The following is a 14,401-nucleotide window of genomic DNA, read 5'->3' as shown; positions in this document are numbered from 1 at the left end:
GCAAGGTGATCTGACCCAGGGCCATAACCCCCGTCGCAGTGGCAAAGGGTTAGACGACACCGCTCTGAAAGTGGATCCCCTGTGAATGAATTCAAGAAATTACTCCAGCACCGACTATAGCCCTGTAGTAAGAACGAAATTCAGCCTTAGTATAGTAAAATTCTTTCTACCGTAGCAACTCTAAGCATCGCAATAGTCTCATGAAAACTTCTATCTGCTATGCCGCTCTTGGGGGTGTAATTGGCGTGATATTTAGCCCCCTGCATTCCGCAAAGAGCAGAAGATGGGGTATCTCGGGGCTAGAAAATCTACTTGCCATAAGAAGTATCTGCGCTTCGTGCAGTGTAACATTGTCAGTGTCCGATGCATCTCCTAATTCTTACTATCGTACACAATGGCAATTACAGGTACTAGGAAATAATAGAAACAGTTGTTTGGATTATTTTAGACTCAGTAGACGAGGAGCAGTTCTGCTATGATCAATCTCGCGTAACGTGAGTCTTTTGTTGAAGAATAAGCAAAGATTATCTAACCTATACGCTGTTCTTTGAAATAAAATATTTTTTAATTACAAAGAAAAAGGTTGAGTAGAAAAGTTACAAGAAACTGCGAGCATTAAGCTGTGGCGTTTAGTGCGGACATTGTGTTCTCGTCAAGTCGTTGTTTTTGCTTATCATTTTTCAATCATAAATCCCCTTTCACATCTAAAATAAAATCACGCTGAATGAAATACAAGTAAAAAAATCTAAATACATTCAATAATTATAATTTTACCTTTAAATATTGATTTTGATCAATCTCTAACTTCTCCAACCTCATGTTGTGTTCTGTATAATATTCGCAAGGTTGCGGTAGTCTTTGCTCGTGCGCACACTCCACACGATAGTTCGAAGGACTCATACCATCGCCGTGACTTGAGCAACGGAGGGAGAAAAAAAAGTGCGACTATATGTACTGCGTCTTTCATGCAAAGCGGAGCACCTCTCGCCATATTTCCAAATCCACACGCACGACGTCCAGTCCAGCTCCGCTCGCACCCACCCCCCGGGCAAACACGCTACGGCTCCACCTCCAACTCTTCCCCCTTGACCTCTAGGCCCCACCGCACCCACACGCCCAGCCTAGCCCGCATGTCCCTCATCATGTCGGTGACCCTGTTGTTGATCAGCTGCAGTGTCTTCAGCTTCTCCTCGTCGCCGGCCTCGGTCGACTGGCGGCGCAGCTGCGCTCTTGCCTTCCACCACTCGTCGCGCTCCTTGTCGAGTAGGTCGAGGTTGGTGCGAATGAGAACGGTGGTCTTTTTGAGCTTGGTGCGGAGGTCATTCTTTGTGGCCTCGGTGGTGGTGGTGGTGGTGTTCCTGTACGCCTCGGCTTCTGGGTGGGCGTGCTTGATGGTGTCGCGCAGGGAGGAGAGCGCGGGCTCGAGGGGCTTGGGCTGTGGTGAAATTGCGTGTTAGTTTCCTTGCTCACTTTTTGTTGTCTTTAGGAAGACGAAGGAGGAGTTTTGGGTATGTGAGGTGCAAGGGAGGTAGCTGGGAACGAGTCGTACCCAGCGATCGCGCTTTGATATGGTGGTGAGCTGACAGAGCTGGCACATGTTGGTAAATTTGAATAAAGATGTTTTGCAGATGCTGCTGTGCGAACTTTGCGGGTGTCACTAATGTAGGTGGTAGCCCGCCAGAAAGGAATGATCAGGTTTAGAAAGTGAGGTGACCGTAGAGCTACGGCTCAAGGGAAAGACAAGGGCACAGTTCACGTTGGCAAAGTTAAGGTGCGTTGAAGAACTGTTAGCAGCAGGCGGTTGATCACTTTTACGTGGTTGAGGGTAATTTGTGGCAACTGCAACATGGGGAGCTGAAGCAATCGTACGGACATCCTGTCCATAGAATGTTTAAACTCCCCAAGGTAGCGCTACCTTTTAACTTATGATTGCGAGGTTACTGGGTGTTTGTCGTTTCTACAGGCGCCGCGAATGTCGACGGAGCGCGGCGTCTTCTAAAAAGTTCTACTAAAGCACAGCGAAGAACATGCAAATGCATCATCAACAAGCAGATCTACAGCCGACTCAAACCATGCTCCACAAGGGCTGCGGCAATGGCCTGCGCATGGCGTTTCTGTGGCCGGTCTTTCGCCTGTTCTCTTTGATGCCGATGTACGCCTCCCGCTTGGCGGGTGTGCCTGTTGTGATGGACCAGGTCTCGAGCCCATAGTAGGCGGCGATGGAGTGAACGAGCCAGCGGCTGTGACGGGGTCAGCGCGCGTGAGACGGGGGACGGCAGCACCGCAATACTCACCCAAACGCGGCGCTACGGTCGCCCACCAAGCTGTCGAAGACCATCAAGTCCTTCCGCAGCTCTTCCTCGGCCGCACGCATGTCACTCATCTGGCCGTTGCGGCCGACGAAGACGATCTGTTCGTCCTCAGAATCAGGGTCGATCAGATCGTCCTGCTCGTCCTTGCGCGCCCGGTCCTCCCACTTCTCGACGAACTTGCGCACCTCGCGCTCGATGTCCTCCAGCATGCTGCGCGCGGCGCGCTTCTTCTTCAGCCGCTCGCGCACTTGTTTCAGCGCCTCCGCCGCCGCTTCCTCCTCTTTGCTCACTGCCGGCTTGGCACCCTTCGTGTTGCGCGCCGCGTTGCGCGCGGCCAGCTCCTTGTCCCAATACGACGCGACGGCGTACGGCACATAGTGGAACTGGTACTGCGGGCGGACCTCCCAATCGCTAGGGAGCGGCGGCTGGGCGTGAGGGTTGTTTAGGAGGCGGTCTGTTACGAGGCAGACAATCAACAATCGGGGCGCTCTCAGGGATGGCAATACGAGGCCACGAAGCACAGGGAACAATCGTCACGCACCGTTCTCCCAGCGGCGCCGCTGGCGGCTGCCCTCCTTGCCCTTCAGGAGGGCCTCACGCCGCTTCAAGCTGTCGCGCCGGAGCGGCTCCTGCCGGCGCGTGTATCCAGTCCGGACGGCCTGAGCAGCCGTGGCCTGGCCATTCTCGCCGCTTTGCGCATGCGGCTGCACATGGTCGTCTAGCGGGATGTCCAGCGTCACGGTCGTGCCGCGGATGGCGGTAGGCGGCGCAATGCGCGCGGCGGGAGGGGTGATGTGAATGGCGCCAAGGGCTTCCGAAGCCTCCTCGGTCCAGGCCTCAATGTCGATGGGCGCCTCAGGCACCGGAGGTTGCGAGACGCGAGGCGCGGCCGGAGTTGTTGGAATGGCCATGGTTGGAGGGGTCGGCGGCGATAAGGCAGTGGCGCGACGATTGCGGGGGAGACTGAGTGGTGCTGAGCAAGCGCGGGCGCGGACTCAGGGCGATGTCGACGGGATCGACAACAGGCTAGGGTGCGGGTAGCGGACCTGTAGCAGTGCGAGCGATGGACTGGGGTTGACAGATGTACGGGTAGGTGGATGGAGGGAGTCGCGCATTCGAGATAAGGACGGCGCCAAGATGACACAGAGTCAAGCTGTCATCCATCGGAGCCGCACCCGCACCTCCGCCGACACCACCGCGATTCTCCCCGCAAAACGTGCTCCAGGCGAGTCATCTTGTTGGAGTCATCGCCAGCGAGGATCCACATCTTGCCCGATCGTCAACCACCAGCCACGTCGGTGATTCGTTGCCTTGCTGCACATGGTACCGTGAAAGCAGGATCTCTTCGGATGGAAGTTGTCTTCAATTTCGTGTCTGGAAAGGTGTGGTACAGTCTGAGTCAATGGACTAAGTGGGAACAGGGCTGTTTCCTATGGAATGGTCGCATTCCAACAGCTTCCTCTCAGGGCCCGTTCTTGAAAGGCAGACCGCTCTCCTCCCTCACAGCGCCATAGATGCCAGCAACGTCGCCCTTTGCACCACACGCCTTCTGCACGCCCTCAAGGTGCGAGTCGATCACCTCGACCGACCTCAGCTTCGCGCCTGATGCCTCGGCCAGGCTCAGCGCGTGGCGCGCATCTTTCCTTGCCAAATCGACCTGGAAGAGCGGCTGCAGCAGACACGAGGAAAGTCAGCGCTGCCTAGTTATGGTATAGGATGACTCACCTCTTCGCGCTTGTAGTAGTCGCCGGACCGCATTCTGTTGGAGTAGGCGGCGTAGGGGCCGGGGAACATGGTCTCGATGAACTGGTGCAGGTTGTCGGTGCCCAGCCCAGATGTCTCGGCCAGTGTGTGGCCGACTGATATGGATTCGATCATGCTGAAGATGAACGTGTTGCCGATGACCTTCAGCAGCGTGGCCTTGCCGTGTGATTGTCCGCTGAAGTCGATGATGGCCCTGCCCATGACACCGGTTGTGTATGGCTTAACCTTCTCGATCCAGGACGCCTCGCCCGCCAGCACGAAGATGAGCTGGCCAGCATCCGCCATGGCCGGAGCGCCGAAGACTAATGATGGTCAGTTACATCTTGGTGCCACTGGGCTTGCTGAGTGTAGCAGTCTACGATGGGCAATTGAAGCATTCATACAGACACAAATACGCATTAAAGACTGATGAGCTGGAAAACTTACCTGGACTGGCCACAAAGCCGGCACCCTTTGCCGAGATCCTCTTCGCGAGAGCATCGCTGGTTTCAGGATGGACAGTGGAGCAGTCGACAAACAACTTGCCGGTGACGTCTACTGTGAGAGCAGAATCGATGGTCTCATTGATGGCCTTATCGTCGCCAACACAAGTAAAGATGATGTCAGCCTGCTTCACGGCATCCTGGACCGACGAGACGACGGTAGACTTGCCCGAGGGAAGCTTGGCCGAGAGGTCGTCGGCGCGCTTCTGAGTACGGTTAAAGAGAATGAGCGGCTTCTCCAGATTTCCCTTTTCTACCAAATTGGAGCACATGCCCTGCAGCCCATGGGTCAGTTACAAAGCGTGGAGATCCGATTGCACGCTTACTCTGCCCATGTTGCCGAGGCCAATCCAAGCCAGCTGGGGCGCCATTTTGCGTGGTTTGTCGGAGAGAATTGTTAATGTCTCAGTGTTCAAATTTGCTCAGCGAGCGATTTATGGAATCAGAGTCTCCACGCAACATGAGGGGTATTTATATATCGCACTATCGGCACATGCGAGTGATGGATGTGCGGGGCTGATTAATTCGCATGAAGTTAATTCCGCCTTTCCCCGACAGTTGTACGTGGGCAGATACATGAAGCATCAATGAGAATGCAATTGCAGAATGGGATTCCGCCCAGACAAAAGAAAAGTCTCATCTTGCTCATCGCGATGCTATGCAAGCCCTGCTCGGGGCATAGATGCCTCGGATGCAAGGCAGCGCGCTTGGCGCGGGGAAGCTCGTGCGGCATGTTATCGATAGGGCGTCATTTTTGCTGCAGCGCGGCGCCCGCGGCTCGCGCAATTTGATCAAGCTCTTCTTTGACTCACTCCTCACCACCAAAAGATATGCCCAAGCTGCTGCTCTCGCTCTTCGCTCGAGGCAGCGCCTTCTTCGTCCTCTGAGACATGAGCGTCCTCCGCAGCGCCCTCACGGCGCGAGCTTCTTCCACTGCTCGTCTGCGCCCTCGCGTGCGTCTTGACCCGTCAAATCTTAACTCCGACTTCGCTCTGCCACATTCCCCTGGCTAACAGGTTGCCTTCACCAGTCTACAGCTGCCATTGATTCCTCCGTGTCTCTCCAGCGCCTCCGTCAACCTACCGCAAGCTTCGGAAACAGCGTGCGCCCCGATCCCCGAGAAGACGACATTGTGACTGCGCCGACAACTGTCAACCCGGACCACGTCGATCACGAGCGCGAATTTATCCTATCTGTACTCAGTACCACCGCGACAAAGCGCGATGCCCGCAACTACCTCGCTCGCTATCAGCCTCAAACGCGAAAGAAGCAGGCCCAGCGCACCGCCCAGAAATATGGGCAGCAGCTGGAGCGCCAAACTGCCGCCGCAGTCGAGAAGAACAATGGCTGGCGCTTGAAGCAGACAGGCGTCAATTTGGGCAACCTGTATGCTCCAACCAAAGCCATGCAGGAGAGCCCTGTCTTCACTCACCAGGAGCTGCCCGAGGAGACTATTCCAGAAGAAGAGGTCGTTCAGCCCTTGCACGTTGCTCTGGTCAAGGTCAGAGCTGTCGATCTGTGGGATGAAGGAACCCTATACGGCGTGGGCTTGACTCTTGGTCAGCTCGTTCGCCTCGGTCTGAGCATAGCGGTCGTAGTCGACTGCGACGAGGAGGGCTCTCCGGATGCGCCGGAGAAGATCACAAAAGAATGGCGGGAAAAGGCAAACGAGCAAGCAGACCGCGTCGTCGAATCGCTCTGCCGCACCACTCCCCAGGGCGGAGTGCGCATCAACGATGCCCTCAGCATCTCCAATCCTGAGAACGAGTTCTTCTCGAGCAAGGTTGAAGTGCGGGGCGGCGTTAATGTTGAATACCCGAACCTCCTAATTCCACTCCTACAAGGTGGAAAGATTCCCGTTATTCCGCCCATAGCATTCACCAGAGGTGACTTCAAGGTCACCAGGATCCAACCCGACGACGCTATGCTTGCTCTGACCCGTGAGTTCTCGGGTATTCGACACATCGCCGACAGGAAAGTCACCGCGAGACCGTCAGAGGAAATTACGCTGGAGAGGGTAATTGTGCTGGATCCCCTGGGTGGAATTCCATTCCCTAACCGCGATGATCGCGCCCACGTTTTCATCAACTTGGAACAGGAATACGAAGCTATCAGAAAGGACCTTCAGGAGGCTCAGATAGCCATGGCGGAACAGGCCAAGAAGAAGGGCTGGCTCCCGAACCCTTTCGCCAAGTTTACGAAACGAGAACTGGCATCTCTTCCTCCCGTAAATCCCCGCGTCTTGGGGTCTCCAGACAAGCCTCTACGTCACCTCAAGAACCTGGATTTGGTCGAAAGGACATTGAGACTTCTCCCGCCCGTCTCGTCGGCGTTGATTCTTACCCCTGCAGAAGCTGCTATCTCTGCCATTTCTTCTGACCCCTCAACTCCGGGTGTGCGCACTCGACGCCAGAAGAACCCTCTCATCCACAATCTCCTCACCGACAAGCCCATGGTATCTTCCTCCCACCCAGATTCCCCTCTCGCTCAAATCCCCTCCATTATGCCCGCAACATTCGTCAAACGCGGCATGCCCGTTACCATGATCCCCGACCCCAACATCGAGCCATGGCGGCCGCCGCAACCCGGCGAGCCCAGCCTCGATCTCACGGATCCGCGCATCGATTTCCCGCGCCTCGTCCACCTGATCGAGGACTCGTTCGGTCGCAAGCTCGACGTCCAGCACTACCTCGACCGCATCAAGAACAAGCTGGCTGGCGTCATCATCGCCGGCGAGTACGAGGGTGGCGCCATCCTGACCTGGGAATACCCGCCCGACGCTATAGGACCCAACGGCGAGCGTATCCCGCGCCCGCCCGTGCCGTACCTAGACAAGTTCGCGGTTCTGAAGCGTGCCCAGGGTTCTGGTGGTGTGGCGGATGTCGTGTTCAAGGCGATGGTTCGGACGTGCTTTCCGGATGGTGTCGTGTGGAGGAGTAGGCGCGATAACCCGGTGAACAAGTGGTACTTTGAACGTAGTACAGGGACTTTGAAGTTGGATGCGTGGGATGGGAGTAAGTGGACTATGTTCTGGACGACGGAGGATATGGAGAAGGACGAGCAAGTGTGGAAAGATTATCAGGAGGTGTGTAAGGGGATTGTGGCGAGCTGGGTGGATAAGAGGCCGCCGGATTGATGTGATTGCTGTATCCTGGAGTTTGAAGCAGGACTTTCAAACATGTTTTAGGGAGCGTGGAGTTTGGGGTAGACAAAATGCGCGAGCTGTTTTGGGGCTGGCTTGACCAGTCGGGACTGATTAGGTCCATTGGCAATATTTGGGGTTTCGTATTCTTTTCTAACTACCTTGGCCTTGGACAGAAGGTTTTTCTGTCGAAGGAAGTAGAGAACAAATTGTTAGTGGCTAACTGCGGGTCAATTGATATAGCCTTTTTACCATATTTTCCAAGTCTTGCTGTCATCACGGGCCAAACGTCTCCCCTTTCCCAAGCTCACGATACGGACACGCTTTCCAATCGCAAGTATTCTAAAGCACCGATTAGTCAGGAGCGCCAAAGGGATACCAGATGATGGAGGGCTTCACGCTTACCTTATACACCTGCGTCCCCCACCAGCTCAGATGCTTCGACGCACCAGAGTAAAACACAGCAAAGAAGATAATCACGCCCGCAATCGCCACCGAGCAATCCAGCGCCGCGCTCAGCACGAAATTGTACTTCTTCCACCAGCGCGCGGCCTTGCGCTTCACGAGCACGCCGAACACCAACCCCACGATGGCCCAGCTGCCATAGTTCGTCCCCGATGCCGGCGGGATGTAGTTAAGCCCGCCGAGGAACAGCGGCACGTGCGCCTTCGCCCAGATCCTGTTCGTCGGGTACCTTCGCTTCAGCAGCCACGCGAGCACCGGGAGGATGCCGCCCAGCAGGAAGAAGTAGAGCAGCCCGTGGTAGGGGGAGCCGCCGGAGGAGGAGGAAAAGAAGCGGCGCGGGCCGATGGCGCCCCAGATGATGCTCGTGTTGAAGTGCGTGCGCGAGAAGGGGCAGGTGAAGCCGTTGGGGGCGTCGGCGGTGCAGATGGAGGGGATGTGCGTGAGGGCCCAGTTGACGACGGAGACTTGGCTGAGGGTTGAGATGGCGAGGCTGGTGAGTTGGACGAGGAAGAGGGCGCGTGGGGGGATCTGGGAGGGGGGTGGAGGGCGTTAGTGGAGATGGAAATGGTAAGGGAGAATGCGTGGGGGATTTAGGCGTACGTTGCAGTAGATGCCGAGCTTCAGGTCTTGGGCGAATTGCAGGCCTTTTATGCCGCTGATGTAGCCGAGGTCGAAGAACCAGAGGTTGGCGAGGACTTTGCCCGGGAAGGCGTAGCCGGCGACGATGCGGCAGAAGACGTCGATATTGATTTTGAGGTTCGTGGTTGCGTAGACCATGGCGAGCTTTGGGTTTGTGTCAGTGCTGGAGCGCGATTCAAGGGGACGTGGTGTCCATTGCCTACCGGGACAAAAAAGACACAAGAGACGAAGAAAGCGAAGAGCGCGCCGTACCAGCGCAGTTGCACTGGGTAGTACTCACACGCGAACATTGCCAGTCCGAGGGATATGAGACCGGTAAGTAAGTACCACCACGAAGGAACTGAACCTGGTTGGGCTTGACTCGCACGTATGTGCTGCTTTACGTTCAGAACACCTCTCAAGGCTTGTGTCATTTCCTTCTTCTTCTCCAAGAATATCCATATGAGCAGGGCCGGAATTGTTGCAAATGATAAGCCAAACATGTTGAGCGCGTAGGTGACAGGCATATAGAGCTTTAGGGCTTGTTAGCAAGAGCGGGAAGGTTCATGCTTGGAAACTGCTTACCGGAGAGTAGGCTTCGTATTTTTCGGGGCTGAAGGTGAATCCATCATGCTTGTTGATGACCTTCGATACATTGTACGTCGACCCGGTGTTGTCGAAGACAGAGTTGCTCTGGATCGGAAGGTAGCCGGAGAACCAGGTGTTGGAGTAGTACAGAGCCGGCGAAATGATATATATCCAGAACACAAGCGAAGCCAGAATGTTCATGATAGCCCACGGAGGAGCTACGAGTGGTGAACTGATGTATGCAATCTGGCTCCAATCGAAGGTCAGAGGAAGCAGGCCGATACCACTCTTCATGCCGAAGACCTGATTGACAACGGCATTTTTCGGCACGATCCAGCAGATGAAGGTAAAATATCCGAGCGCAGGGAAAATGAAATCCGGGAACCAGTACCAAGCAAAAGAGATGCTAAACGCAATCATGAAAAATGTATAGCGTGAAGCTCTCCAGCTTGACTTATTGGACCTGTGGTATTTATTATCAGTCTTGGTGGTATTTCTAAACACAACTCTGGATTCTTACTTGTTTTCCTCCGCTTTCCCTGCGAAATGTAACGCATGATTGAGAGCAGTATCTCCAAACACTCCGGGCCAGAGAATCTCCGGTGGCTCAACGATGATAGAGCGACAAAGCCCTGCCAAAGAGAAACCAAAGAGAATCGTTACTAGCGTAATGATTATTTCGAAACCCCACCCCGCCTTAACACCGTAAAAGTATCGTTGCTCGGTCAAGACATCGGCACTGAGGCGAGTGAAAAAGCTTAGGTTCGCCATGATGAAAATCAAGATATTTTCCTATAGAATGTCAAGAACCGCAATGAGAATCGATGGAGATACTCCACTCACCTTGTGATTAAAACGTCCCGGGTTAAGACGGAGCTTCCATCCAAACACCGGCACCGTCCAATCTGGCACTATGCGCTCCCATGCTCTACCGATTGGAAAAGCGAGAAACTGCACTGCAGACTGCGATAATGTAATAGAGGGGTACCGAAAGGTATAAAGCGTGTTCAGGCCGCTTCCGAATATACAAAAGGCGATTCCGATTACCCACATGCGGAGAGTCAGGCATGGCAGATCAGAATCGTCGGATCCAAGACTGACCCCAGCGGCAGAGAGGACCTCACTGTGCTCTGTGGCTTTTTCGTGTGGAGGTCAGTTATCCGCAGCTCATAGACTTTTGAAGTGGCTGGTGATCTTACCATCCTGTCGCTTGTTGCTATCCTCGGCATCGGGAGCAACATTGACCACACCCTGATCCTTATCGGCCCCCATCTTGAGATGCCTATGCGATGAGAAAAAGTTAATCTGGTCTCATCAGATAAGATGAAATTAAGTTTTGATTTTTATACTCGATCCGTATATCCCACTGTCCGGAATTCGGCACTCTACCGGAACAAGATGCCGAGATTGGGCCAAAACAGTCAAGTGGTGACAAGCTTTTGCTAAAAGGCTTGATCTTCATCCGTGCCGGCTTCCGGCTTTCTAATTTTACCTTAGATACCTGACTCGACATTGCGGAATGATTCCATGGTCTTCGCGTAAGCGAAGACTATCGTACTTTGCTTACGGGCGTTAGAGATATCGTGGGGGCCCGATGATGTTTGGAAACCGGAAGGTATGGAGCAGACTCTCGGATATCTAAGCTACAATCGCTTTAGCGCACATTTTCGTCTTGGATATCTCCGCGGATTGATTGATGGCATGTGGAGAATGAGCTTTCAGAAGTATCAATATTTCACCCCAATTTACCGAGGACTTATTGTTGTGGATGAAACGTAAAATATAAGCTGAATCTATATACCTTGCTCAGGAGGAAGCATTTCGCAAATCCCATGTCCAAGACTGAAGCCTTCGCTGACGGCACACTTGAACGAGGCCGCCCTATAGTCGCTACTCAACAGATTATACCAACTCTAAGCTATAGCGGACATCCATGTGATGACTTGTCAGACAACCGGAGTAGCCACTTTGATGGTGCTAGAATTCGTGATGTGGGCACTGACTTGATTTGGCTGTTCGTAACATGTCGATTCGTACAAAAGAGTGCGGAATTGCAACTGCTTCAGACAATTGCTCCAACAACTTGAGACCATATGCGGCAGGGCTCGTCCTACGATTGACCAACACCCTGAGATACCACCTCTCAAATAGACGATTGCACAGAATCTTTTCTGTCGCTGGGGATGGGAATGAACGAGCCCTTGTTGAACCTCTGCTGAGGATCATACTTCTTCTTGACCTCTAGAATTTTCCCGTAATTCACACCAAAAATCTAGATGCATCAGAATTGGAACACAGCGGGTGGAAATTGATGTACGTACTGCGCTGCGGTCGTTGATGGACTCAAGGAAGTTTGGGAAAAACTCCTCCTTGGAGTGCGTCTTCTTGATGATGTACGGCGCCATGGCCAGCGCATGCAGCGCCAGCTCCTCCGGACAGTTCGAGTCTGGGTGGCTGCCAGTGAGCAGCTGAAGGACGTGCTTATTCGATGAGTGCGGCCAGGCGGTTTCCTCGGGGGAAGAAGTGGCATTGAATGTTTTTCCAGGCATCACCTCAAGGAGGAATAAAGTTCCAGGACCAAGCCTAGAGTCCAGGGAAGAGATACCCTCGACCCAATTCTTCCCACGGATGACGAACTCGGGGTCGATTTCGTCAGCCAAGCAAGCGTTGAGGTAGCTGTTCGTGGCCCCAACGAGATTCTTATTGGCGCCTACATCTAATTAGCCATGTTTCAATAAGTATTAGGTCCGCATACTCTGCAGCTCATTTGCACCCCTAATGGTGGTCACTACTGTCTTGTCTACTGCGCCCGGGATATCGAACGCCCACTTGAAGCCCTTGTCGCTGCGCCCGTGCTCCTCACCGTAGGCATCGAAGACGAATACTCCGAGGTGGAACTTGGCGAATTGAACTGTTCGATCTTTTCGATCCGTCGACTCCGTCCAAGAGCTTTGGCCCGGGAACTTCTCGTCCGCCGCTCCAATCAAGCAGTGGAACGAAACGCGCGGGTCAATCGGTCGAGCCGCATGTTCTGCGATTCCACGAGACACGGCTTCAAGAGCGCTGGGCGGATACGAGATGTACCCACAATGGATAGAAGTCGAGTACGGATAGGTGCGGAAATGGAAAGCAGTGACAACTGGAAAGGCTTCGTCAGTCTGACGTGCACTCCGCCACAAATAGTGAAACGTACCTCCAAAGTTACCTCCTCCGCCCCGCAGCGCCCACAGCAGGTCAGGCTCGGTCGATGCCCATATCTTTCGCCCATCTCGGAGGACAATCTCAACGTCGAGCATGTTCTGGGGGTCTGCACCCAAGCCGAACTCGGTGCCAACCCAGGAAAGGCAGCCGCTGAGAGTGGATCCGGCAACTCCGACCCACGGAACGCGGGCTGAGACGGCTGCACACTCACATTAGCATTTCTCCTGGAAATTGTAGCAAGTGGAGGTACCAATGCGCCCCGGAGCCACTTCCTCCAGCTTCTGTTCGATGTCGCCCCACAACTGGCCGGCTCCAACAACGATGGTATGGTCATCCGGATTGTACTTGAACGAGTCGAACTGCTTCATGCTCACGACGACATCTTTTGCCGAGCTGGATCCGATACCTCCGCAGCGAATAGCGAAATCGAGGCCTGATTCGTACAGGTAAGGGACCAATTTCTGGAGCCTTTCAGCGCTTCCGGGGCGAACGACGAGAGCAGGGTGTTGTTGCTTCTGGGCCGCCCATGTTGTCGACTCTTTGGTGTAGAGTTCTGAAGATGGTTCCAGGATCTCCTCTGGAGGAAGTATGTCCGCGATTGCGGCTCTGGCCTTTTCCGAAAGAGTATGCATGTTGTGATAGAGCACCGGAGAATTTTGGGGGTGAGAAAAACGGGAAATCTCTTTTTGAACTCAACTTTATAGCTCTTTCTGGGGCTAACATCATATCGCTCCACAATAGGGAGGTGCTAGTGCCAGCGCCGTACTGCTGACGTGAGGGATTGGTGTGCGGGGTAGTGAGACGATGCCCGGATTATCAGAGGATTCTTTGGCTTCTGGCACGACGTTTGCAGCATCATTCTAAATCCGTCTTATTTGAGGCACTCCAGTGACATGATAGATCAAGGGGACATTGGGTCATGGAGATTGTTAACCGCAGGGTTGAAAAAGAATAGAAGGAGGACCGCCAAGAAATCACTTTGATTCATAAATGAGCTATATTGCTACTACCAGAATGTAACATCTCGCCAGAGGATTGTTTAGATTTGCGTTGGTGGGGCAGTTGCGCGGGGATGTACCAGTGACTTTCCGGTCAGCTTACTGCATGTGACAACCAATTGCAGATCCTAGCCACAAACTGAGCCAATAAAGCCACAATCCAAGTGGTAGCAGGTCCGCCAGCTCGGTCTTATTCTCCGCTGCACCTCAAATTACACCGGAGCGTTACTCCACGTCCAAAAACCAAGGTAGAGCGAGAATCTTCCCACGCAGAAGAGATAACATTGTTAAGCAGACGCTCAATAAATCCCAACCTCTAAAAAAAAACATTAAATTCTATAAGAGTATTGGTAGAAGTTAGTCAGGAGCAAGAAAACTTTTGTCAATTTCATCAAAAGACCCAAAACGGTAGATAAGGGACGTGGGACGGTTCCCACATTGCGGTTCTGGTTCGGGATGGGCCGGGATATGTGTTTGTTGGATGGAAAACAGGCATTCGTGATCGTATCATATCTTCGTGAAGAACGCTATACTTATTTTAGATTAGATTACTGAGACTGAGAGTGATAAGCCAGCACAAAATCTATACCTTCTACTTGTCTCTCTCGAGTGTTGAGAGTAGACTTCAGAGGCAACAAAGTACAAGTGCTGAGGTGGCCCGTGCTGCAATGGGCCTCGGCTGGTGTGGCAAGTTCTTCACCAGCCATTCCATCGCAATGCTCTGCCATGAAGGTCGCAAAGGCTTGCAGACAATGTCGCGAGAGCAAGCGCAAATGCACCAAATCTCCGACGGCGGATTCCTGCGCTCCATGCGACCATAAGCAGCTATCC

The 14,401-nt window shown here is 53.5% G+C and overlaps 6 protein-coding genes across 6 annotated transcripts; 1 reads left to right on the top strand and 5 right to left on the bottom strand.

The window, feature by feature from the left end:
- Nucleotides 1-1,057: 1,057 nt before the first annotated feature.
- Nucleotides 1,058-1,597, bottom strand: LTHEOB_9607 (UV-damaged DNA-binding protein; the record flags this gene model as incomplete). The annotated part of the gene is made up of 2 exons (XM_035519213.1): nucleotides 1,058-1,435; nucleotides 1,550-1,597. 2 exons carry the CDS (start codon nucleotides 1,595-1,597, stop codon nucleotides 1,058-1,060), a joined length of 426 nt encoding a protein of 141 aa, XP_035368834.1.
- A 468-nt stretch (nucleotides 1,598-2,065) lies between these two features.
- LTHEOB_9606 (UV-damaged DNA-binding protein) lies at nucleotides 2,066-3,223 on the bottom strand (the record flags this gene model as incomplete). Its single annotated transcript, XM_035519212.1, has 3 exons — nucleotides 2,066-2,240; nucleotides 2,295-2,766; nucleotides 2,854-3,223. The coding sequence occupies 3 exons, from the start codon at nucleotides 3,221-3,223 to the stop codon at nucleotides 2,066-2,068; spliced, it is 1,017 nt and encodes a 338-aa protein (XP_035368833.1).
- A 551-nt stretch (nucleotides 3,224-3,774) lies between these two features.
- On the bottom strand, nucleotides 3,775-4,929 carry LTHEOB_9605 (6-phosphogluconate dehydrogenase; the record flags this gene model as incomplete). The annotated part of the gene is made up of 4 exons (XM_035519211.1): nucleotides 3,775-3,981; nucleotides 4,038-4,378; nucleotides 4,503-4,833; nucleotides 4,885-4,929. The coding sequence occupies 4 exons, from the start codon at nucleotides 4,927-4,929 to the stop codon at nucleotides 3,775-3,777; spliced, it is 924 nt and encodes a 307-aa protein (XP_035368832.1).
- Nucleotides 4,930-5,448: 519 nt separating this feature from the next.
- LTHEOB_9604 (uncharacterized protein) lies at nucleotides 5,449-7,694 on the top strand (the record flags this gene model as incomplete). The annotated part of the gene is made up of 2 exons (XM_035519210.1): nucleotides 5,449-5,511; nucleotides 5,589-7,694. The coding sequence occupies 2 exons, from the start codon at nucleotides 5,449-5,451 to the stop codon at nucleotides 7,692-7,694; spliced, it is 2,169 nt and encodes a 722-aa protein (XP_035368831.1).
- A 282-nt stretch (nucleotides 7,695-7,976) lies between these two features.
- Nucleotides 7,977-9,791, bottom strand: LTHEOB_9603 (Oligopeptide transporter OPT superfamily; the record flags this gene model as incomplete). Its single annotated transcript, XM_035519209.1, has 5 exons — nucleotides 7,977-8,042; nucleotides 8,106-8,693; nucleotides 8,766-8,948; nucleotides 9,008-9,316; nucleotides 9,369-9,791. 5 exons carry the CDS (start codon nucleotides 9,789-9,791, stop codon nucleotides 7,977-7,979), a joined length of 1,569 nt encoding a protein of 522 aa, XP_035368830.1.
- A 1,723-nt stretch (nucleotides 9,792-11,514) lies between these two features.
- LTHEOB_9602 (FAD linked oxidase) lies at nucleotides 11,515-13,204 on the bottom strand (the record flags this gene model as incomplete). Its single annotated transcript, XM_035519208.1, has 5 exons — nucleotides 11,515-11,643; nucleotides 11,693-12,081; nucleotides 12,127-12,510; nucleotides 12,565-12,771; nucleotides 12,823-13,204. The coding sequence occupies 5 exons, from the start codon at nucleotides 13,202-13,204 to the stop codon at nucleotides 11,515-11,517; spliced, it is 1,491 nt and encodes a 496-aa protein (XP_035368829.1).
- Between the last annotated feature and the right edge of the window lie 1,197 nt (nucleotides 13,205-14,401).

The sequence above is a fragment of the Lasiodiplodia theobromae genome (genome assembly GCF_012971845.1).
Source record: "Lasiodiplodia theobromae strain AM2As chromosome Unknown scaffold_32, whole genome shotgun sequence".
Lineage (NCBI taxonomy): Eukaryota > Fungi > Ascomycota > Dothideomycetes > Botryosphaeriales > Botryosphaeriaceae > Lasiodiplodia > Lasiodiplodia theobromae.
Note: the sequence above shows the minus strand (reverse complement) of the source record. Positions and strands in the feature narration are given on the sequence as shown.